Source organism: Ochotona princeps, chromosome 4 (assembly GCF_030435755.1).
Source record: "Ochotona princeps isolate mOchPri1 chromosome 4, mOchPri1.hap1, whole genome shotgun sequence".
NCBI classification, from domain to species: Eukaryota; Metazoa; Chordata; class Mammalia; order Lagomorpha; family Ochotonidae; genus Ochotona; species Ochotona princeps.
Genome location: NC_080835.1, coordinates 49,191,584 through 49,216,111, shown reverse-complemented (window position 1 = coordinate 49,216,111; position 24,528 = coordinate 49,191,584). Strand labels below are relative to the sequence as shown.

At 38.8% G+C, this 24,528-nt stretch overlaps 1 protein-coding gene and 1 non-coding gene across 5 annotated transcripts in view; both read left to right on the top strand.

Annotated features, from left to right (window-relative positions):
- The first annotated feature begins 4,454 nt into the window (after positions 1-4,454).
- NLRP14 (NLR family pyrin domain containing 14) overlaps positions 4,455-24,528 on the top strand; it is a 54,568-nt gene continuing 34,494 nt past the window's right edge. The window contains exons 1-5 of one of the 4 annotated variants that reach the window (XM_058663454.1): positions 4,455-4,963; positions 6,530-6,615; positions 7,381-7,513; positions 9,294-10,145; positions 13,194-14,045. In XM_058663454.1, the coding sequence (XP_058519437.1) occupies positions 4,585-4,963; positions 6,530-6,615; positions 7,381-7,513; positions 9,294-10,145; positions 13,194-14,045 (2,302 nt within the window). In that variant the 5' untranslated portion in view covers positions 4,455-4,584. Of the gene's footprint in view, positions 4,964-6,529; positions 6,616-7,380; positions 7,514-9,293; positions 10,146-13,193; positions 14,046-22,205; positions 22,487-22,649; positions 22,785-24,528 lie in introns of those variants that run through there. The other 3 variants (XM_058663455.1, XM_058663456.1, XM_058663457.1) reach the window with 3 other exon arrangements.
- LOC118759624 (U11 spliceosomal RNA) lies at positions 21,558-21,693 on the top strand. Its single transcript, XR_004996314.1, has one exon. It is a non-coding gene; the product is annotated as a U11 spliceosomal RNA (small nuclear RNA).

Below are 24,528 nucleotides of genomic sequence, written 5' to 3'. Positions count from 1 at the left end.
AAACCATCTGAGACCTTCTTGGCTTCCTCTTTATGACTCTCTGGCCAATCATTCTCTCTGTGAAACTTAAATATGATAAGATTTTTATTTTTGGCCTTCTCCATTTACCCACCCTCTATCCTTTATCCAGTTCTGCTTGTGTAGAAGAAAAGAAATACATGGCCAATTGGGAAGTATTAATTTCTTTCTCATCATCCTTTATTATCTAAGAGCTAGAAAATGCTGTGTGCAACATTTATATTTTATAAATTTTATACAGTCTTTTTATTCATGTTATGTGTTATCTATTTAAATCCTCCTTCGTGTACTTTGTTTTGATAGTTCTGCTTGTTTTTACATAACCAAATAGTAAACCTTTGCATGTTCATTAATAAATAATAAATACAAACAAACATGTTCGTGAGTGCATGTGTACCTATATGTGTATTTGAATTGGATAGTGAAGAGCAAGGCTACAATAAAGCATAATATATGAGCTCTAATATCCTTCTCACATGCTGTTATAAAATATATGGACCATATTTATAAGGATACACTTTCATAAAGATAAATACAGGTTCTGGGAAAAAAGCAATGATTGCTTAAAGATAGAACAGTTATGCGGCAACTCTTTGAAGACTATGCTGAGAGAGCAGGAAACACATGACAAAGTGATACACAGGAAATGAATGTAATTTTCAAAACAGATGTATGAATGACGCAAGGGCTATGTCAGAGAGTACCAAATTAAGATTAAACACCCATTTGAAGCTGTTAAAGAAAGATCTATTTTAGGGAAGTAATAGGGCAGAAATTAGCTTTTGGCAAATAAAGTACAAAGGCAAAGAAAGGGAAATGAGCAGAATAAACTTTTTAGCGCTAAGTTGTCTGGTGGAAAGAAATAAAGCTTTCCTTGGACTTGGGGTGAGAAAAATAACTTAGGTACAGGCTGTGGTTTGGTTGTACAATACTGTGAGGATACTAAATATATTGAATTGCAAACTTCAAGTAGATGAATCTCATAGTGTGACAACTATTTCAATAAAGATGTTTTCAAAAGTTACCTTAGAGTAAATGTTACAGTATCAATTCCATCTACCCACTAATTGCCACAAATTTTACATGCCTAACACCAAATACTTCTTTTTTAAAAAGTGATTTAATTATCTGTATTTGACAAAGTTACAGACAGAAGGAGAAAGAGAGAAAGATCTTGCATCCTTTGGTTCACTCCCCAAAATAACTACAGTGGTTGAGCTGAGCGGATCTGAAGCCAGGAGTCTCTTCCAGGGCTCTCCCATGTGGGTGCAAGGTGCCAGGCTTTGTGCCATCTTCTGCTGCTTTCCCAGGCCATAAGCAAGGATCTGCATAAGAAGTGGAGCAGCAGGGATTGAACCAGTGCCCCTAAGGAATGCAAACCCCACAGGCCAGACCCTCCCCAGACTTTTCTCAGCTCCAAAGAATACATTTAAATGCCTGGTGATGCTTCTTAGATATCAAAGTATCCTACTCAATAAGGCAACTACGAGCTCACGTTCTGACTTTGTAAATCCACAAAGGAACATAGACCCTGTAATCCACAAGATTATGTATCTTGTCGAAATTATATCAATGTTTTTGCTTCCAAGTATTTGAGGAATGGGGCCTGAAAAGAAGATTTTGTCCGATTTTCCTGTTGGGTTTCATGGTGGATCCAGGGTTTGAGGTCCCCTGTGAGCCTGGCCCCTACGGGTGGCAAATCCATGGATAGGCGGGGCGAGCGGTGGGGGCTGGACTTGAAAGGCCCCCACCCACTGCACAGCTCCACCCTCAGGGACTTGAGCGGTTGAGGCGCGTGCCCTGTGGCCAAAGCCGGGCTCCTGCGTTTAAGGTCCACGCGCTGACCCATTTCCTGACGGTTACCAACGCCACCTCCTTTGAACCTCCGGGACTGGCTCAGAGTTTTGAGTTGATGCGAGCGTTACCGGCAAGTACCTCTGGACTGGGAGAGGACCGAGGTTACCCTGCGGTGGAGTTGGGACCCGCGCTGAGGCCGTCCACGCAGCGTCGCCTTTCTCAGCGCGTTTGAGGTCCTCCCAGTGCCAGCCCTGCCCTGGGCAGCGTGTGCCCAGGACCTCAGGCAGGGCGCAGAGCCGCGGGTACAAGGTGGCCGGTTCCGGACTGAGTGTTGCTCACCGCGGATTTCCCTGGATGCTCTGTGTTTTCTGTTCCGGACTACTGTCAGATGGTTGGGGGTTTGCCAGGGTGACTGGCCCAGTCAACTGAGAAAGAAAGTGGAGGTTCCTTCAGTTAACTCCTTCCCAGCTACCCTCCTACAACAGATAACTTGCTTTAGACACTCATTTGTAGCTGAGGTAATCTCTCTAGACTTTTCTACCTTGTGACCTGTTTGATTTAAAACAACCCTCTCCACTAACACTGCCTTTCCCCCACCATTTGCAACTGCTCAGCTTTCTTAAGGCCTGAAAGTCAATTGGAAGTGTGGCGTGTGTTTAGATGAATTAATCTGTTCCTTTCACCTATGTGGTTCTGGTCTCGCCCTTGCAATCCCACTGCCTTAACTACCCCGTGTTCAGCACCAGCACCTTAGGGTAAATTGAAAGGTTCTTGGCTTAGTTTAATTTCTGTGTTCAGTCACAGGCCATTTAAGTGACTCCATCAAAGCCATACCTTGGATCGCCTATCAGAATTGTTCCTTCGAAATCGTAGATGAAGTACAAAAGTCTAAATTATATGTGCCAGTAGATGGCAGTGACTGGCAACATTGCCTCCAGACATTTCCAAATTTTCCTATGGGAAAAAATATTCCCTGACTGGAAACTGTTGTCCTTTAAGGCTTGTGATAAAAATTACTCCAAAGGTAAGCTGCATTTGCTTTGGGAGAACTAAACAGAAAGCATTGCCTGCATCTCTTTGAATGTAATGTCTCTGTTCTACTCGTTGGGCTACCCTGAGCACTGTGCTGAGGGAGTTTCCCATGGATACTAGCTCCTGTGGGCAGGCTTTTCCGTCAGGGTTCTTCCCTGTGGGTCTCAACTCTTATTAAGACTCCCACTCAATTAAAATGCCTGTTACTGTTCTACCATGCTTCTGAGTAAATTGGTGCCAGATTTGACGCACAATCATTTGTGACTCTGAGTGTGTAGTTGAGCCTAAAACCCTGCCAAATGACAACTTTAGTGGCCTGGGAATATACTTTGTCATTGATCTGCAATGATGAAAAAGTTCATGTATCTTTAATATAGCTTTATATTTTTGGTCATTTCTGATAATATTGTCAGTTTATTTAATTTATATCATTTTATGGGTGCTTTAATGAGAACTTGGAAAGAAATTTTTCATGCATGTGCAATATGAAGTGTTAATAATCTGGGTAGTCTGCTAAAATATTTGTTTTGCTTAGTTGTAAAGCAAAATGGTTACTTGGCACATGTGAAATCTAATTGCAGTTAAATCATGAGGTTTTTTTTAATCAAAAGGCTGTTTCCTTTAATACTTGTTTTTGGATATCTGGTTTTTAGTTTCTCTGGTGTTTTATGGGGAAAGATTATTTGGAGAAAGAAAAGCACATTTTTTTCTAAGAAAGGAAAACACAAATGGAAAGTCAGGAGCCACCTTATGGCACAGTGAATTAAGTCACCACTTGCAATGCCAGCATCCTGTTTGAATGCCAGTTCAAGATATGGCTGCTAATGATATGGCTTGCTAATGAGCTTGGGAAGGCAATGGAAAGGGACCTGAGTACGTGAGCCTTTGCCAGGCATGGGGGAGATCCAGATGGAGTCCAGTATCCTGGCCTCATGTAGCAAGCCCCAGTCATTGTGGTCATTTGTGGAGCGAATTAGCAGATGGGAGATTGTTTTCTCCGTCTCTCATTCTCTTTCTCTCTCCCTTTCTCCATCTCCCCCTCTCTTCCATTCTTCCCCTTCTCCCTCTTCTTTCTCTCCCTCCTTTTTTCCCTTTCCTCCCTGCTGTAAGCTTTTTTTTCAAACTTTTTAAAAAAGATTAATTCGTTTTTATTGGAAAGGTAGATGTACAGAGAGAATTAGATACAGAGAAAAAGATCTTCCATCTGCTGGTTCATTCCCCAAGTGGCCACAACTACCAAAGCTGAGCCGATCCAGATCCAGGAGCCAGGAGTTTCTTCTGGATCTACTATGCATGAAAATGGTCTGAAGGCTTTGGGCCGTCCTTGACTGCTTTTCCAGGCCACAAGCAGGAAGCTAGATGGGAAGTGGAGCAGCCAGGAAATGAACTGGTGCCCAACGAAATCACAGCCGATTTAAGACGAGGGTTTAGCCACTAGGCTATCACGTTGGGCCCTATAAGTCTCTAAATAAATAAACAAATCTTTTTTCTTAAATTGAAAGCGAATCTATACATTTTTCTTAGGAAATCTAGAAATATTATTTATGCTATTTTATCTTTTAACACTATGCTAATACATGTTTATTTGATTTTTTTTTTCAGTTTGTTGGGTATCTAGCAATACTGTTCTGTTTGCATGCTCAGGGCAGGCCTGGGAAGTATAGGAATCCTCTACTAAGATGGATTTGTACTGCGGTGGAAGTTTTCTTTAGGAAAGTACAGCTTCTGAACCAGTTGATGGCTACCGCCGAGCTGCAGAGCCTCGCTCTTCAGGAACAGAGTGAGACCCCAACAGCAGAAGTGCTTTGGCAATGGGAAACTATCTCTGTCACAACAACTCATGACTCTGAGGCATCCCGACAGAAGTTCAGGAATTTCCAGTATTTGGAGGTGTGTGAACCCCATGAAACCCTGAGTCAACTCTGGAAGCTCTGTCTTCAGTGGCTGCGACCAGAGATTCATACCAAGGAGCAGATTCTGAAACTGTTGGTGGTAGAGCAGTTCCTAACGATTGTTCCTGAAGAGGTTAGGACTTGGGTCAATGTACAGCACCCAAAGAACAGTAAAGATGTGCTTACCCTCATTGAAGATGTGACAGAAATACTAAAAAATGAAGGTAAGAATGTAGAATATTCGGATAGCTGAGCCTTCACACATGCAGAGAAGTTATCTTTGTTGAGTGTTAAGAATGTCTAGTGCCAGACTTTGAAAGACTGCATCTCTTTTAGGAAGCTTGAAGTTTATTTTATAGATAATGGAAATAGAGTAGATAGAGTAACCCATTTTCATTTGCCTTTTAAGAAAGTTTATTTATTTTTATTTGAAAGGCAGATTTTACAGAGAGAGAAGGAGAGACAGAGAGGTCTTCCATTTGCTGGTTCACTTCCAATTGGTCACAAGGTCCAGAGCTAAGCTGGTTCGAATCCAGGAGCCAGGAATGTTTTCTGGGCTTCCCACCTGGGTTCAGGGGCCCAAGGACTTGGGCCATCCTGTGCTGTTTTCCCTGTCTATAAGTAGGGAGCCAGATTGAAAGTGGAACAGCTGGAGGATGCCATGCTAGCAGGCAGAGAATTAGCTTGATGAGGCATCACACTGGCCTCTAATTTGTCTTTTCAAAATAACAAAGTGGCATCAACTTGCTGCAGGGATTGGCAGACTATGACCTACACAACCAAATCTGTTTGTCTCCATTTTCTCTATGGTGGCCTCCATGTGAGGTCCCCAGAGTTGAGTAATTATAGCACAGACTATACTGTCTGCAAAACCTAATATATTTACTGTCTGATCCTTTACAGGAAAAGATAACCAAGTTTGACATTATTAATAGACTAGTAATAAAATTACAAATAAGACAGCTTTAAGAATAAGGGAACATTGAGAAAATAGAAGTTTGAACATAAAGGAATTACCACATACAAATATAAGATGTTTACAGAATAAAGGTTGAAGTAAATTCACATATTCTGGCTTACATGAATGGAACAAAAGTAGCAAATTTTGCTTGACTGGGTGGTATGGGAAAAATAATAAATCACATACATTACTTGTTGAATTTGAGGTCCCTTTGGCACATCCACAGTGAAGGAACCGTGTGTGGGGGGAGGGGGTGATGGTAGTTAACAATTTGTAAAAGTTAAGTGTGGTTTTAGCATTCAGAAAGAGAACATTGAAGTGTAAACAGAAGTAGGTCCTTAAGAACTACCAATATTTAAGATCTAAATCTCACTGCTAGTTATAGGACATACTCATATAAAAGATAAAGGAACATGCTAAACTACATCATAATTTTACCATTAATAAAATCCAACTGTGGGAAACTTCATGACAGTCTAATGTCTAAGGGAGCAGGGAGGAGGATGGCAGCAGGATTTAAAGATGAAGAGAAACTGTCAGACTATCATGTAAATATATGGACTTTTACTACACCAAACAATTGATATTTTGGCAAGGAATTATTGAAAACAGCGATTGTATTGGGATTGTGGTAAGATTTAGTCCTTATCTAAATGTAAAATAAATGGTCAGCACTGTGGTATAGAGGGTTAGGTTGCAACCTGTGATGCTGGTATCATTTTTTTCAGCATTCTACAGATGATTTCTCTGAATGACATGTTAAATTATGATGGTTAAAAGTTAGTTTCCGGTAAAGCTTCTCCCTGATATTTTTCCTCACCTTCTTCAGAGATTCCTAGCAAGGACTCTGTCCTCCAGAAGGGGATCATCGAGAAAGACAACATGGAAGCTGACTCGCTCACAGGCGAGCCCCAGGTGAATTAGGATGATCCTACTCTTGGATGGACACATATGCTCCTTTTAAACATGACCTGCTTTTCCCTTTTCTGTATTTGAACTGTTACTTAATAACAGATACTTTACAATGCCTCATGCACTAGGCACTTCTGAGGGCTGAGAATATTATTCATAATTAAAATCCCCACTTCCCATTTACTACATTCCAGTAGAGGTATGCATTGAAATAAGATAATTACAGATAATAATAATTACTACAATAAAAGAAACATAACGCGCTAAGGACTAATTAGAAAGGAAGGCTGCTTTGAAAAATGAGGCCATCAAGCTTCCTTGACATATTAACAATGAAATAAGAGATCTGAATAATAGCAGAAATCACCAAAAGCCATCTTCTACTCTACCTCTTCTTCCAATACTATATATTTATTACAAATATCCCTTTAATCTGCCTAATACTCTTTCTATTCTGAATAACTTACATGTAAATTCTTTGCACTCTAAAGTATACAGATATTGCAAACCATTCTTTTCTCCTCAAAGTGTGTGCTAATATAGAATAAAGTCTTATTTAATTTACCCTTTGCAGCTCTCAAAACATGTATGTTTCTGTGTTGTGTGGCTGTAGTACCAAGTTGATTGGACCTTAATACAACTTGCTCTTCATTACTGAGAACCATAAACACTGTCTAATCAGTTTCTTGTAGATTCTGACTCCTATCTTATTCTTTATAAAACCATCCCTCATGTGGTAATGTGTTTGGGAGTGACCTTATGTTTTAGGAGCCATTGACATTCAAAGATGTGGTTGTGGAATTCAGCAAGGAAGAATGGAAGCAGCTAGACTCTGCTGGAAAGAACTTGTACAGGGACGTGATGCTGGAAAATTACAGGAACCTAAATTCACTGCATAAAGGTAGTATCTATAGATTCACTGAAACTGTATTTTGGTAGCTTCTTCCTCTACTGTTCGGATCTATAGGACTGGTGAATGATTGTGTTCACTTGAGGGGAGGTTTTGGTTTTCACATATCCTATGATGACTGTAGCAGATTTTCCTGGTGTCTGTACCTGAAATGTTAAAATCATTTTATTTGTAAAAAAGAAAAAGAAGATTTAGGGCTCAGCTTGATGGCCTACTGGCTAAACCCATGCCTTATACACACAGGATCCCACAAGCGCACTGGTTCATGTTCTGGCTGCTCCAATTCCCATCCAGTTCCCTACTTATAGCCTGGAAAAGCAACAGAGAATGGCCCAAAGCCTTGTGACCCACAACTGTATGCCAGACCAAGAAGAAGCTCCTGCCTTTGCCTTCAAATCAGCTCAGCTGTGGTCACTGCAGCCCCTGCAGTAGTGAACCTGCAGACAGTTCTGTCACTCTGTATTACCTTTTATTTGTAAAATCTGCCTTTCACTAAAAATAAAAAAAAAATCTTCAGATAATAAGAGACAAGGTTTATATACGTATATTGGAAAGATAGATCTGATTCATTGAGAAAAGCAGAGACAGAAATTATAAAATAATGGATGTGAAAATCACAAAACTGAGTTTTACAAATATGAGAACAATAAAATTTAGGCAGAAAAAAGCAGTTAGGATATTTTGCTGTTGAAAATCAGTAATCAGGGCCTGGCAGCGTGGTTAAGGGGCCAAAGTCCTTGCCTTGAACACGCCAGGATCCCATATGGGTGCTGGTTCTAATTCCGGCAGCTCCACTTCCCATCCAGCTCCCTGCTTGTGGCCTAGGAAAGCAGTCGAGGACAGTCCAAAGCCTTGGGATCCTGAACCCGTGTGGGAGACCAGGAGGAAGTTCTTGGCTCCTGGCTTTGGATCGGCACATCACCGGCTATTGCGCTCACTTCGGGAGTAAATCATCAGACGGAAGATCTTCCTCTCTATCTCTACTCCTCTCTTTATATCTGACTTTGTAATAAAAAAACAAATCTTAAAAAAAAAAAGGAGATCAGTACTCAAGCAATTACTGTTTTAGTTATTGCTTCTAAAATATACTCTGAAACATAGTGCTTAGTTTTTGGCAAGTATATAACTCACAGATATATAACTCGCAGTATATAACTCACAGTATATAACTTATCAGTAATAAATGTTTCAATATTTATTTTTTTGAAGGGAAAGAGTTTTGAAAGACAGGGAAAGAGAGAGCTCTCCCACCTTCTAGTTCACTACTCAATTGGCTGTAGTGGCCAGAATTGGGCCATCCAAAGTCAGGAGCCAGAAGCTTCCTCCAGGTCTGTCACATGCATGCAGGGACCCCCCCCACCATTGCCCTCCAAATTACATTAACAGGCAGCTTGATAAGAAATGCAACAATTAAGATTCCAACCAGCACCAGTTTGGGATGCTGCTTTACCCACTACACTACAACACTGGCCACAAACTGGTGATATCTTGAACCACAACACTCTCCATTCCTGAACACACATTGATGTTTTACTCAGAGCCCGTCTTGATCTCCTTAATGTTTCTAAATGGTTCTTACTGAGCTTTATGATTTTCTAACCTGCTTTAACACTTTGATGCCATTTACTTATGTCTCCTTTCAAACCTTGCCTCACATTTCCATTCTGTACTTTAAGACCCGTGATAAGTGTATATAACCTTACATTACTTAGCCTCCATTTCCTAATTAAGCTGTTTCTCATAGTTCATGTAGATTTTCATTTCTTTCTAGACATGGAGGCTGTTCCAGAAGATGAACATTTGGTTCCAAATCAGAGAGTTTCTGGAGAAGAGTCACCTGGACTAAATGTGACAAAGCTTACCAAGCCTGCACAGCCTTCCTTGGTTATTTGGAGCAATGAGGATTCATTACATTGGAACCCGAACAAACAGGATGTAAATTTGCCACAAGAACCTTTCATCTGTAAATCTGATTGTGATGAAAATAAGGAAAGCTTTAGTGTTAAGTCAGCTAACTCTATCTGTGAAATCCAAGAGGGAATTCCTGTAAGAAATAGATGCCCAAAGGAAGTAAAGGTTAAAACTAACTTGAAGTTTAACTTAGCTTCAGGAGATAGGCAGTATTCAGAGCATAATAACAGTGGAAATAACTTGAGTCCATGTGCAACTACTCTTCATTGGCATAATAAGAGTCTTAACGCAGTGAATTCTTACTATTGTTACCAATGTGGAAAAGCCTTTAGCCAGAGTTCATCCCGTAATCGACATCAGCTCATTCACACAGGAGAGAAACCCTATGAATGTAGTGAGTGTGGCAAGTTCTTCAGTCAACGTGCAAACCTTTCTAAGCATCAAAAAATTCACTCTGCAGCAAAGGTTTGCCAAAGCAAGAAATGCGGGAAAGCCTTTGAAAAGAGTGTAGATCATCATGGAAATGCAGGACTCTGTTCTGGAGGTAATCGGTATGAATGTGTGGACTGTGGAAAATGCTTCAAGTACAGCTCCTTCCTTATTCGACACCAATTGATTCATACAGGAGAGAAGCCGTTCACCTGTCAGGAATGTAAGAAAACCTTCCACAGCCATTCGAATCTTCGTAAACATCAGAAACGTCACACTCAAGGTAAACCCTGAAACAGAAGAAATATGGGATCACGTTGTTTATTATCTGTTTCAGTAAATGTTCAGGGAAATTATAGTTTCTACATCACATGTAGCATTCCCTCGTAGATGTATCATATAAATGTATCTTGCCACTGTGGGTGTCCAGAATGTGCTAGTAATTGACACGTGTCTGATCATTTTCTTCAGATATACCTATAATTAGAAGAACTTGCATATCAAAGCATGTAAATATATTTACCCGTCTTGAAATATAAGATTATGTAGGCAATTAATGCTCTTAATAATTTTAATATCACCCCAGCAAACACTGCATATTATTGTTGAATTATTCACTCATTTTTAATTTTTTTTGAGTTTTTAAAATGTTTATTACAATGGTTAGGAATTTGCAGACTCGTGTAGGCCTCTGATTACAGTGAATGGCCGGTGGGAATGGGGGAAGTGATAAGATCTGTGTTTCAGGGGAAGATGGCTCAAGACCTTGGGTGGTTGCAAAAGTTGGGAGACCCAGAAGAAGCTCTTGGTTCCCAGTTTTGGAGCAGCCCAACTTTGCCTGTTGCAGACATTATGGAGCAAAGCAGCAGATGGAAGATTACTCTCTGTCTCTCTGTGCAACTCTTTCAAGAAAAACAGATAAACACATTAAAAAAAACCTGAAAGTGATCTTAAAACCAAGGATGAGAAAATCACATAAAACTGTACAAACATAAGAACGACAAAATCTAGGTAGGAAATAGCAGTTAGGAAGTTTGCTGTTGAATAAACAGTCCTCAAGCAATTACTGTTTAAGTTATTGCTTCTGACAAATTTCTCTTAAATAGAGTTACTGAAAAGCATGATTATTCATCAGTGCTCAAATAGGCATGTTATGCTCCATGTGATGTTGACCAGAATGCAGTGTTTCAGGGGCTTGAATGAGACACAAGGCCCGAAATGGTAAATTGCTTAGCTGGAAGATGATGCTAGCTGCCCCTGGGAAATTAACCTGGTCCTGTTGGTCAGAGCATTTATATGTGGCACTCCCTTAAGGCTTAGGCTTCCCATACCATGGTAGCCAGATCCTAAAAAGAAACATCCTGAGAGGAAACTGAAATTGTCATTATACAGCCTCAAAAGTGGTATTGTGTCTTTCTCCCCTGTTCTGTTGACTAGGTAGTTAGAAGTTTAGCCTAGTTTCAAGGGAAAGAAAAATACTTCTGTCTGGAAATAGTCACAAAGAATCTACAGGTATAGTATATCCACTAAACACAGATTATCTGTGCTCTTGCCCTTGTATAACATCTGAGAACTTAATGTTCTCTAACAGTGCAAAAGTTTCATCTCATGGTATAAGCAAGGTTGAATTCCAGGCTCTTGGTATCTGAAGTAAGTACCAGGTTTAGAAAAAGTTTCCCTTTCCTCTCACTTCTCCTCTTGACCAGTGAATTAAAGCGACAAGGTTATCTACCCAAACACCTGTTATACATATCCTGAGTCAGGGAAACTTTATACCTCTGTTAAACTGACATATTCATAGACTTTGCCCAGGAAATTCTGATTTAGTATTTGAGCTCCCAGTTAGAGAAATATGGTACAAAATGATAATCTTTGCAAGAAATTAGACAAACCCAGAATGAACTGATCTATATTCAACAAAGCTTGAGTTAACATTGGAGCTGGTTTGAGATAAAAGAAATTTCATGAAATAATGTTACCTAAGCACTAGTTAAGGAGATATAAGGTACGCAAGTTATTTAAGATTTCTTCATGGACTTTATTATAAATATCAGAGGAACAGTGTTTCATTGAACAAAAATGAAGACAAAATAGATGATAATTTATTTCCTATTAAGTTGGAATAAAGTAAGATAACCAAGTGGACATGTTGTAGAAACTAGCCTAAATAAAGGGCAGTAATACATGAGTGCCAACCTGAAGATGTCATTTGCCTACCAGTAAAGTACAGAGGATAAAATCATTAGGAATGCTTAAAGTTGAATGGAAAAGAATAGAGAGAGGTCAATAAAATTTAAATTTTAAAAAAATGTTAGTATATATAAGACAATGGAATTTTGAGAAGGGAAATAACATTATTAAGTATAACAGGGACATCTAAGACATTAGAATAGAGGAGAACCCAGCCTGAATCAAAATACAAAATATTTTATAGTTCTAAGAAGTAAGCTGAAAAAATAGCATAAAAAGTAATTATGTTAGAATTAAGAGTTATTTTTAGCTCAGAGAGAGTATTCAAGTTTCCTTCTATTACAGTTCTTCCTGTATTTCAAAATAAGGAAGTAATTGCTGTTGTAAAATTAGGGGCACCAAGATACAAAGTTTGCTTTTAGCAGATTAACTTATGATGCAAGGAAAAATAGAAATTTCTTAAATTTAGGATTATTGACTATTTCAGAAAGGGAAGTTTCTTATTCATAAATAGTCTACGGGAGAAAAGATCAAGATGCCATAGAAAGAATGATAAATATAACTTTCACAGACCAGTGATAAACTGATGATAACTATGTTTCAATATTTATTTATTTGAAGGGAAAGAGTTTTGAGAGACAAATTGGCTGTAGTGGCCAGAATTGGGCCATCCAAAGTCAGGAGCCAGAAGCTTCCTCCAGGTCTGTCACATGCATGCAGGCACGCCCCCCAATGCCCTCCAAATTACATTAGCAGGCAGCTTAACAAGAAGTGCAACAATTAAGATTCCAACCAGCACCAGTTTGGGATGCCGCTTTACCCACTACACTACAACACTGGCCACAAACTGGTGATATCTTGAACCACAACACTCTCCATTCCTGAACATACATTGATGTTTTACTCAGAGCCCTTCTTGATCTCCTTAATGTTTCTAAATGGTTCTTACTGAGCTTTATGATTTTCTAACCTGCTTTAACACTTTGATGCCATTTACTTATGTCTCCTTTCAAACCTTGCCTCACATTTCCATTCTGTACTTTAAGACCCGTGATAAGTGTATATAACCTTACATTACTTAGCCTCCATTTCCTAATTAAGCTGTTTCTCATAGTTCATGTAGATTTTCATTTCTTTCTAGACATGGAGGCTGTTCCAGAAGATGAACATTTGGTTCCAAATCAGAGAGTTTCTGGAGAAGAGTCACCTGGACTAAATGTGACAAAGCTTACCAAGCCTGCACAGCCTTCCTTGGTTATTTGGAGCAATGAGGATTCATTACATTGGAACCCGAACAAACAGGATGTAAATTTGCCACAAGAACCTTTCATCTGTAAATCTGATTGTGATGAAAATAAGGAAAGCTTTAGTGTTAAGTCAGCTAACTCTATCTGTGAAATCCAAGAGGGAATTCCTGTAAGAAATAGATGCCCAAAGGAAGTAAAGGTTAAAACTAACTTGAAGTTTAACTTAGCTTCAGGAGATAGGCAGTATTCAGAGCATAATAACAGTGGAAATAACTTGAGTCCATGTGCAACTACTCTTCATTGGCATAATAAGAGTCATAACGCAGTGAATTCTTACTATTGTTACCAATGTGGAAAAGCCTTTAGCCAGAGTTCATCCCGTAATCGACATCAGCTCATTCACACAGGAGAGAAACCCTATGAATGTAGTGAGTGTGGCAAGTTCTTCAGTCAACGTGCAAACCTTTCTAAGCATCAAAAAATTCACTCTGCAGCAAAGGTTTGCCAAAGCAAGAAATGCGGGAAAGCCTTTGAAAAGAGTGTAGATCATCATGGAAATGCAGGACTCTGTTCTGGAGGTAATCGGTATGAATGTGTGGACTGTGGAAAATGCTTCAAGTACAGCTCCTTCCTTATTCGACACCAATTGATTCATACAGGAGAGAAGCCGTTCACCTGTCAGGAATGTAAGAAAACCTTCCACAGCCATTCGAATCTTCGTAAACATCAGAAACGTCACACTCAAGGTAAACCCTGAAACAGAAGAAATATGGGATCACCGTCTGTCAGAGTGCCGAATTCATTGAGCATTTGTGAATTTTTGTTGTAGGGTATCACATGAATATAGTATTAATAAGAAAATAATTTTTAGATTTTATTTTGTTATTGTAAGTGAATTAATATTGGAGACAAGTTTGTTTTTATGTATCTTTTGAGGGAGCTTTTTTGGGCTTTCAAATGAAACCACAGAATTTTTTCTTACCCATAATTTCACAAGTCTTTGTTTAACTTGTTTTGATATCTGTTACTCTCACATTTTTCTAGTTTATTGTAGGGATCTTCTCATACTGTATTTACCTAATTTTTTGAATATCAACATTATAGCTGTCGGTTTGATGTTTTATAAAACTTAGTGAACATTAAAAGGTCTCAAGAAACCATGAGTTTATGAGAATGAGAAAAGAATTCTAATGGACTGAAAAGTCTGAATTAATGGCAAAGACTACACTGATGGCCAGTTTCATCCATCCCTGACATCTCTGACTTTCCTGGTGCTGAATTGGGCTACAATATGGAAGGAGTTATCAACTACCGTGAGAGGTGGAGATGTTGTTAATGGATATGTATTGTTATAATCTGTTTTGTTTAAAGTGTTTTGGGGGATCCAAGTGGATAGAAATCCATAACCTTAAGGGTGTTGAATATCTGAGACATTATGGATTCAATAAAGTGTCCTTATGCATTATGGACCAAAATTGCCTACTAAAGTGACTCCTGAATCTCATGGGTTTCCTTGAGCCAAATAACATGTGCCAATCCACCCAGGAAAATTCATGCTAGACAAATTCCCAACAAGTGCTAATGGTGACATTTATTCAAATATTATAGCCTATTCAAAAACAAAAAATTCACACTGGATTGGACCTCCATTAAGATTTGATAAGTATATAAAGTAAGTCTTATTTGTTTGTTCTTTATGTCATACTGTATTAGGACAAAACCCCACACATAATTTTATATTGAAATTCATAGAAATATAAGGTAACTTTTTAGGATCCCAATGAGAAAAACTCTGATAAAAATTCTTAATTTATCAAAATGCTTATTGATACATAAAGTAAAATGGATTCTGATTTTTTTGATATTTTAAACCTAATTCTTTTTATAAGCTGTTGTTTTTAAAATACTATGAAGTCACAAAATAAAAGTCTTGTTTCCATCTTTTGAATTATCTTTTGGGGCTATCATTGTGGCATAGCAGGTCCATCTACTGCCTCTGATGCCAGCCTTCCAAATGGGAAGCAGTTCAAATTCCTACTGATAATCTTATGATCCAACTTTCCACTAGTGGCCTAGGAAAAGCAGTAGAAGGTGATCCAAATATTTGTATCCCTGCCACCCACATAGAAGACCAAGAGGATACTCCTGGCTTAAATGAAGAAGTTGGTATTGAGGATTTAATGAGCTAACTTTACAGAAAAAGCTATTTTTGTGAGGTTCCATGACAATACTTAAATCCCAGTTCTCAAATGTTTGCACTTGTGACTGTGAATTCAGTAATAGTAATTTATATATTTGGTCTATCATTGAAATATATTCCCACTCCTGATTCTCCAAGCTCTTGCTAATAAAACTACTGAGGTTTCTAACTCTGTTAAACATATATTTTTTTTTCCTAGGAGCAAGGAGTGCTCTAAATTCCCATAACATGTGTGGGCTAGACCTAGAAGTCCATCCAGGTCTCCTATGTCAGTGAGAGTCTCAGCTGGGCCATCATCAGCTGCTTTCCAGGATGCAATAGCAGGAATCTGGACTGGAAGCAGAATAGCTGGTACTCCAACGGTGCCACAACCCCTGTGCAGTAAGGCCAATGTTATAGATAATGAAAGCTGTGAGGCCAAGGTGTTAGAGGAGATCAAGGGATCAAAAATATGCATCAGAATTAAAGTGCTTATTAGAATTAAAAAAATGCTGTGCCTCTCCCAAATGTTTTGCCTTATTGTGCCTGGAAGAGAGCCCAAGAAATTTTATTTCTAACAAATGCTAAGATATGCTAATGCTGCTCCTATGAAATATCATATTTTGGGAATCACTAACACTACAAAGCAAAGAAACCAAGTATCACCAAGTGAAATCAACTCACTAACTTTAAAAATAATTTACATTTATTCTGTAGATAACCTAATAGGATACAAAGAGGCAAGTAGGACACCCAAGGATATAGGTCATGCAGAAGGACTGAGGTGCAGTTCAAATTCCCTATTGGATCATTTTGGATCCTGAACCAATTGTATTATCCTATCCAGATCCACTTTGTACTCTCCATTCTGCAGTGATACATTTAAAGCTATTCTTCCTCGTACATTTTCTGGAGAAGTTTCTATAAATCTAGTATTTCTTGAAGAATATTTGATATAATTCTCTAGTAAAGTTATCTGTGCATTCAGTTTCCACGCTCAAGTTTTTACCTGTAAAATATATTTTTAAAAAACATATACTAGGCACAGCGCAGTGGCTCAATGGTCAAATCCTCACCTTGCAACGCTGGAATCCCATATGGATGCAAGTTCATGTCCCAGCTGTTCCATTTCATATCCAGCTCCATTCTTGTGGCCTGGTAAAGCAGTAGAGGATGGCCCAAAACCTTGGAACCCTGCATTTGTGTGGGATACTTGGAAGAAGCTCCTGGTTCCTGGTTTTTGATTGGCTCAGCCATGGCCATTGGAGACATTTGGGGAGTGAAACAGCTGATGGAAGATCTTTATCTCTGTCGCTCCTTCTCTCCATAAATTTGATCTACATTTCCAACAAAAATAAATTTTTTTAATTAAAAAAAAGATGCAACACTATATAGATTCTTCTTAAGCCTGGAGAGTTTGTTTCTAAGAATTTTGTTAATCCAGGTTATACAATCTATAACCATAGTATTTTCTATGGACAAGATATTTCTCAATGTTGTTTTATTTTCATTAAATACCTTTAGGATTCTTAGTCTTCGCCTTCAGTTTTGTGTTAGTAATTCTGTCCAGTGGTTTATTTTTTTCATTAGTTATTTCTGTTCTTTTTAAGGGCATTGATATTTGCTTTCCATTACATTTTTCTGCTTGATTTGGTTCTCATTCTTTTTTTATGAAAAATATATAGAGTATTGATTCGATACATTCTTAATTTTCAACCAATGCTTCATATACCCCCTCTTTGCATTCATTCTCCAGTATGAACTCTGGTAGTTAGTAAAGTATGTATTATTGAAAGTTTTTCCACACTGAGTACATTTTAAAGCTTTATTTCTATGTGAGTTCTCTGATATTTAGATCTGCACTTCAAGATATTCCCACACTTACAGGTTTTCTTACCTGTTTGTATTCTACATGGTTTTATTTGATTTATAATGGAGTTAGAATTTTCCCCACATTTTTTATTCCCATATTTTTATACTCATATGCTTGATTAGGTTTACACTTGTATTGTAGGCTTTCCCTCATTGATGAGCTCTATTTCTCCTGTTGGTAATAGAAATTCTCTGATGCTGAGAATAAAACTCTGAGAAAAGGCTTTTCCACTTTCCTTATATTCATAATATACCCTCCACTATGAATTCTCTGATGTCTAATGAGGTGTGTTTTTTAAGTTTGCCCCACATCCTTTGCATACTGACATGCAAAATCTCAAATGTTCTTACAGATAATTATACGCATGATTTCTTGGGATACTTTCTCATATTCTGAGAAATTTTTTCCTGTATGGACTCTCTGATATACAAGATATGCTATATATCTAACCAAGGCTTCCCCACATTTCTTACCTTCACAGTGTTCCCATATTATGACTCTTTATCAGATAATAAGATTTGGAATCTGAGAAAATTATCAATGCTTGTATCATTCAAAGAGTTTCTTTCTTCTGTAAGTTGCCTGATGTTTATTGAGTTTTGCCTTGAATTGGATTTTCCACCTTCTTTATACTCATTTGATCTCCAATATGAATTTCTTGATGTAATTCAAGTTATTTTTGAAAATCTTTCCATATTCCTTATAGTGATAAGATTTCCTCAAAATGTGAATAGAATTAACTGAGACTGAGTAGGATAAGAAATAAAACTGCATGTTTTCCTACAACTATTGCATTTACAATGTTTCTCAGGTTCTTTCATGTGTAATTGGGTAGCAATTAAAGTTGAGTGGATTTTCACACATATTACAGATATAAGGCTTCTTCTCAGTATGAATTCTCTTAGTATGTTTGTGCTAGCACTGGAAGACTTCCATATTCTTTGCATTCTCTTCTCTGAATTATGTAATTTTAAATAATATTTATTTTATACATTCCCATAAATCCTTGGATTTATAAAGTACATTTCCCATGCATGTCCCTCTATACTTAAAATGTCCTAAGATAAAACTAAAACCTTTCCTCTTATTTTCTGGATTTTATGGAATTATTTTGAATTTTGAATTGTACAATTCATCTACTAATTGTGAAATATATTGTAAGTTCTCTCTGAATGGCTCACATGTATGGAGTCCTCTTAAAAAGAAACTCCATGTATCAAGCAAGTTTTGAAATCAAATTTACAATACAATTTAAAAGATGTAGCCTGTATTCTGAAAAAAGCTATAAAAAGGAACACACCACACACACACACACACACACACACACACACACAGCTCTTCCATTTCCGGTTCACTCCCTGGATAGCTACAAAAGCCAGTGCTGAGCTAGGTTGAAACCTGGAGCCATCAGCCTCATCTGGGTGGCAGCAGCCCACATACTGGTGGTAACTTTTGTTGCTATTTTCCAAACAACAGGGAGCTAATCCAGAAATGGAACATCTGGGACACAAACTGCATGCATAGGGGAGGCCGGTGTTATAAGTGGCAGCTACCCATCATGCCATAATTAAAGTACTTGTAAAATTCATTATATGCATGTTTTTTTCTTTGGGGAAAATATGTTCATAAACTAATATGAATCAGATTCCTTGTGGTTTTCTAAATTCCTCTCTAATAATCTGTACATTAAATGGAAATAAAGTTCAAAGACTCTAAGGAGTACCAAACAGCTGTATATCAGTGGAAGCTAATCTCAAAGGCAGGCATTTGGCACAGTACTTATGACACCACTTGGGATCCTTATATCCCATATCAGATTGTTGGACTTCAGGTCCTGGCTCTGCATCCAGATCCAGTTTTCTATTAAAACCCACCCTATGAGGCTGCAGTATAGTCAAGTACATGGATCTCTGCCCTGATGTGGGACATATGAATTGGGTTCCTACATCCTAATTTCAGTCTGACTCGGCACCAGCTTTTGCAGGCATTTGGAATTGATCCAGTAGATGGAAGACCTGTGCTTACATGGTTTTCTGACCATCAAGTAAGTAATATAATTTCACAAGTTACTTATAAAGGAAACAAATGGCACGATTTTTTGCACCCTCTTTAAGGAAGCAATGGTTTAACTCCACATATTATACTCAACCTATATTGGTCTGATTAAACCTTTGCAGAAAAATGTTGATTATATTAATACTTGTGTCTTTTTTAAGAAAAGGATTTTTGCTGAAGGAGCTAGAAAATTTTTTATACTTAGTATACATGTTTATAGACTTTGAATATACTTAAATCCATCAAAAAAGAAATTGATATGAATACGTTATTAAAAGTATACAATTAAAAAAAAATCTTATTTGAAAGCCAGGGTTACAGAAAGGAAGGAAAGACAGAATCTTCTAATTCACTCCCTAAATGGCTGCAATGGCCAGGGCTAAGCCAGGTAGAAGCCAGGAGCCTGGAGTTTCCTCTGAGTCTCCCATATGAGTCCAGGGCCTTCTTCCACTTCTTTCTGAGGCACATTAGTAGGGAGCTGGGTCAAAAGTAGAGCAGTCAGTACTGTTCTCTATGGGCACTCATATGAGATCCTTGTGTCACAAGCAGAGGCTGAGGTTATGGCAGTGCCTCAACCCCAAATACGCTTTTTTGTTTTTGTTTTACAATTAATTAAAAAATATAAATGTGTAACCTATATTATTAGGGTACTCAAATACCTTAGATTTTGATGACAGCGTGGTAAATAATCCTGGAGCACAGAATTATACCCCTGCTCAGAAAAATCTTATGCCAAGAAACTAAAAGAAAGTGAACATAGAGTTTTTTCAGTTTTTACAATTAATTTATTTCCTTCTTCATGTGGCTACTTATGAGACCTGACCCATCATATACGTATGTATGTATATACATACATATATACAATTGCATATATATGTATGCATTGTGTGTGTGTATATATATATGTATATATATATACACACACACACTTTTATACAGGTATCACCAATTCAGTTAAAGAATTCAGTTTCAACCCTTTTGAGTTGGCTACTTTGTATTTACATCCTAATTACTAAATGCTATACTTAAATTTTTTCTTTACTGACAAGTTTTAAGTATTAGCTATCCATCTCCTAATATATGTATAATTTATTAAGTATGCATCTTTTTGTCTTTAAACAGTCCTAGAAATAGAAGAGTTAAATGATATAAACATGTTTTAGGCTTCTAAAAAACCTAAATTCTTTTATAGAAATATTACATGAACTTAAACTCTAAAACCATTTGATGAAAGATTCTATCTTGCTGAAATGAACCTTTGCCATCATTTAGTATTATTTAAAATTTGTTTTCCTTGGTTTGCATCCCTTCAGTAAATTGACTTTATTAAACATTACGTTGACTGTCTGCATTCCTTCTTTAATGAAGTCCTTTGGCTTATATTACCTTGTTTCCTGCTAAATTTTTCTTTGCATTTGATCCTAGCTACGATTATATGCTGCATATATTTCTCCTGTATTCATCTGCATTTTAAGGTTTAAGTTTGCAAAAAGGCAAAATCTTATACTTTCATGTACGCTCTTAGTATGTGTAGAAACACTTATAGTCTTTTTTGTGTGTATTTGTTTTTGCCTGAAGTAGCTCTGAAATTGCTTCTTTATCCCCAAATCTAATACTTAATTACCCTAATTTCCCTCAATTATCTTTATAGCTTCAAGTATACTAAAATTTTTAGTGTTTATCAGAAATGTGTTTTGATGTGATAAATGACAGAATTTAAAGATTCTTTTTCCTTCCCACTTACTTTTTGAAGTAACATTTATCTTCTCTATTGACTGGCATCTTTGCACACACAAAATTACTAAATTCTTTAAGATTTACTTGTTTTTGAAGTCAGTTACAGAGAGAAAAGGGGGAAGGGGTAAGACACCCTTAGCACACATTCGCGCGCGTACACACACACACACACACACACACACACACACACACACACACACTTACTTTCCATCTGTTGGCTTGCTCCACAGATGGTCTCAACTTCCAGGGCTAGGCTAAGTCAAAGACAGGAGGCAGGTGGCAGGTGGCAGGGGCCGGGAGCCTGGAGCTTCTTTTAAGTATCCCACATGGATAGCAGGGCCCAAGCACTTGTATCCTCTTTTCTGCTTTTCCTAAACTATTAGCAGGCTGCTGGATTAGAAGTAGAGCAGTTAAAAAGGGGGCTTCTGTCGTGAGTGGCACACGTAGAGCGGCTCTGTTTGCTCTGCGTGCGGAATCAACATCAAGAGAGTTACGAAGCATAATTTTTTTGAATTTTGGGCAGCTGGTGATCATTGGTCCTAGCGCCTTTACTGTTCTAAGTCAGAGCTGATAAAGTTCCTTTTACTATTTCCTTAAAAAGAAGAAGAATTAGAGTAATAGAGACACAAACCAGTACTCATATGAGATGCCATGATTGCAGGGGGCAGCTCTACCCACTTTGCTACAATGCAGACCCCCAAATTACTAAATTATTAACACACACACACACACACACACACACACGGATTACTTCTGAGGCTGAAAGTTAGAGAACTCAAATTCACAGGGTTGTTAGATCTGGCTTCAGGGGGACTAGGCCTTAACAACAGCATTGCCAACTATGTGGCATTTGGATGAAATTGCATTATCCATTAATCCACACACAGTGTTATGACCATCTTGGTTGAATTCACTTGAGTTTCCCTTAAATACATCAAGCCGACCCTAGCCTGAGGGCCTCTGCCATTATCCCTTGCCCCTCCACCCCAGCACTAAATCACTCAGGCCTGTTTTTCATCTTAGTGATAATTACCACCTGACGCTCACAATTCATTATCTCGCTGCAGCAGCAGAAGGTAAGCTTCCTTGGGGTGGAAGTATAGCTGAAGGAAACTGGATATTTATTTACTGCCGGAAAGGACTCACACATCTGCCAGGCGTGGAGTTGGTGTTCCATAATTTCAATTAGTTACATGGATTACTGCATGGATGGATGAATAAGAAGATTCTGTTTGTTGGGAGTCAGCCAATCTAAGAAAAGATCATCCCAAGTCAAAGTAAAACTTGCAGACAGTCTAATTCTCCACCCATGACTGCTCCTCAGGAACGGAAGGGCCTACAAGGTATGTTGAGCACAGGATATTCCAGGGCAAATAATGTAGCTTCTCCCTCAGGAAATGAGTGGGCGCGGCTTCCCGCCCGGCCAGCCAATGGGAAGGAGACTGGCTGCCCGCTGCGGGGTGCCCGCGCAGCCCTGCCTCATGGGAGAGTGCGGAGGGGAGGGGTTATAAACCCATGGTTAGCGCTGCTGCTTCTCAAACAGCAAGTGCCTGTGGCGGCTTTCCTTTCCTTACCTCATTTGAAGTGAGACTTTCAGCGCTGGGATTTACCCCTCGACGCCAAAGGCCACTGAAACCCAAGGTACGGCGTAACCCTCCACTTGCCCTGTGTTTTTGCCTGCTCTGGACTCCATGTGAATCCTTTGGAGGGCTGTGAGAAGGGAGGGAGGAGAGAGAGGATTGTCTGCCAGCATGTTGAGGCAGGCCGGCGGGAGGCAAAAGCCGGAGCTCACACAGGGTAATGAGTAGCCCTTGATTAAAAACTCAGTATGGCCTACAATTCTCCGGTGCAATGCTGCTTAGCTTTGCTGAGGTAAAAGTAAGTGAGAGAGGAGCAGGCGTAGTGGCCTAGAGCATGAGGCCACCGCCTGACATGCCACAGCCCAAAATGTGCACAGGCCAGGCTCCTGGCTGCTCCACTTCAGATCTGTGCTTGGGAAGAGCAGTGAAGATGACCCAAGTGCTTGGGTACCTGCCAGCAGCAAGGGAGACTCAGATGAGGCTCCTGGCCTAACCCTGGCCCCTTTGTCCAAATCCCTCTGTCTTCCCCTCTAATGCTGAATTGCAAATATTTGCAATGAAAAGTGTGAGAAACTCCACTTTGAACAGCTGTGATGAATTCAGCAGCCTCCCACCCCCCGCGACACCCCCTCTCAGCCTCCCGCAGGAGCAGGTGTTTGTCATTTAATTCCCACACCTGTGCTCTGCTGGTTTTCCTCCTCTATGCCTCCTTGTAGCCCTGTTCCATATTGAAATCGAAACTGCCTAACCCCTGTACTCTCTTTTCTCCCCTGTACCTAGCCTTTCTCCCGTTGCTGGCACGCTGGTAGAAATAACAGCCCAAGCTTGCTCCCTTCATGGGGTCACCTTTTACCCCCATAGTGGCAGTGGTAAAGCTTTATCATTGTCACTCCCTTCTGCCCCAACAGGGACCTAAAACTGCCCTGTGATTATTACTGATGGCCCATCTGTCAAATTCAAGGGCGAATGGCAGGAATTGCTTTATTTCTTTGGAATTTGGAGATGGATATTCTTGTTTTTACAGTCTTGCTGTTTGTATTTAAGGAACATGTTCTTAAAGGAAGCTGTGGCAATTTGTCCTAAACCCCAAAACACCCTATCTTGATTAGTGGGGTGGGTTCCTTGCGGGATTTTACTTTCTCAATTATAATTCTTGTGTTTCTAACATGTGCTTTTAATTTACCGCAAAGTGGATAGGAAGGCATGATTGGGCCATTTTAATGACACTGAACATATGTGAATTGGCATTTTGTTGTCTGAAGTAGTCACAAAGCTTTCTTTCCACACTTAGGATTCTCTCCTTTCGGTAATTTCCCAGGGAAGAAGGTACTGATTGAAGCCGTGTGTGGGTTTAATGTTCTTCATATTTGTGGACATGCAGTTTTCAAGAAGTAAATTAAGTAGTAATTAATGTGTATATGGGTCATATTTGCTTTACTTATCAACAGATACTGCTTTTTAAAGTTTTTTTTGTGTGTGTGTGCTACTTTGATCAGTCTTAAGTTGTATTTCCTGGTATGCTTAAGTTTGAATCCTTTCCGAAATACTTGTTAGCCTCTTGCTTTTGGTCTCCATTACAAGAATAGTTGTAAGTAAATCTGCTTTAGTGTTCTGATCCCTATTTCATGTCTTTCTAGTGAGTGAACCTTCTTAAAGCCAAAGAAGTGTTAAGTATAACTTATGAAAAAGGGTTATAGCACTGGAACAAAGAATAGAACATTCCCATCACCTACGAACTGCAGGGGCAGCCACCTGCTCTGATCATTGCTTGTCCGCCCCAACTTCCCACAGAAATAACACTAAAC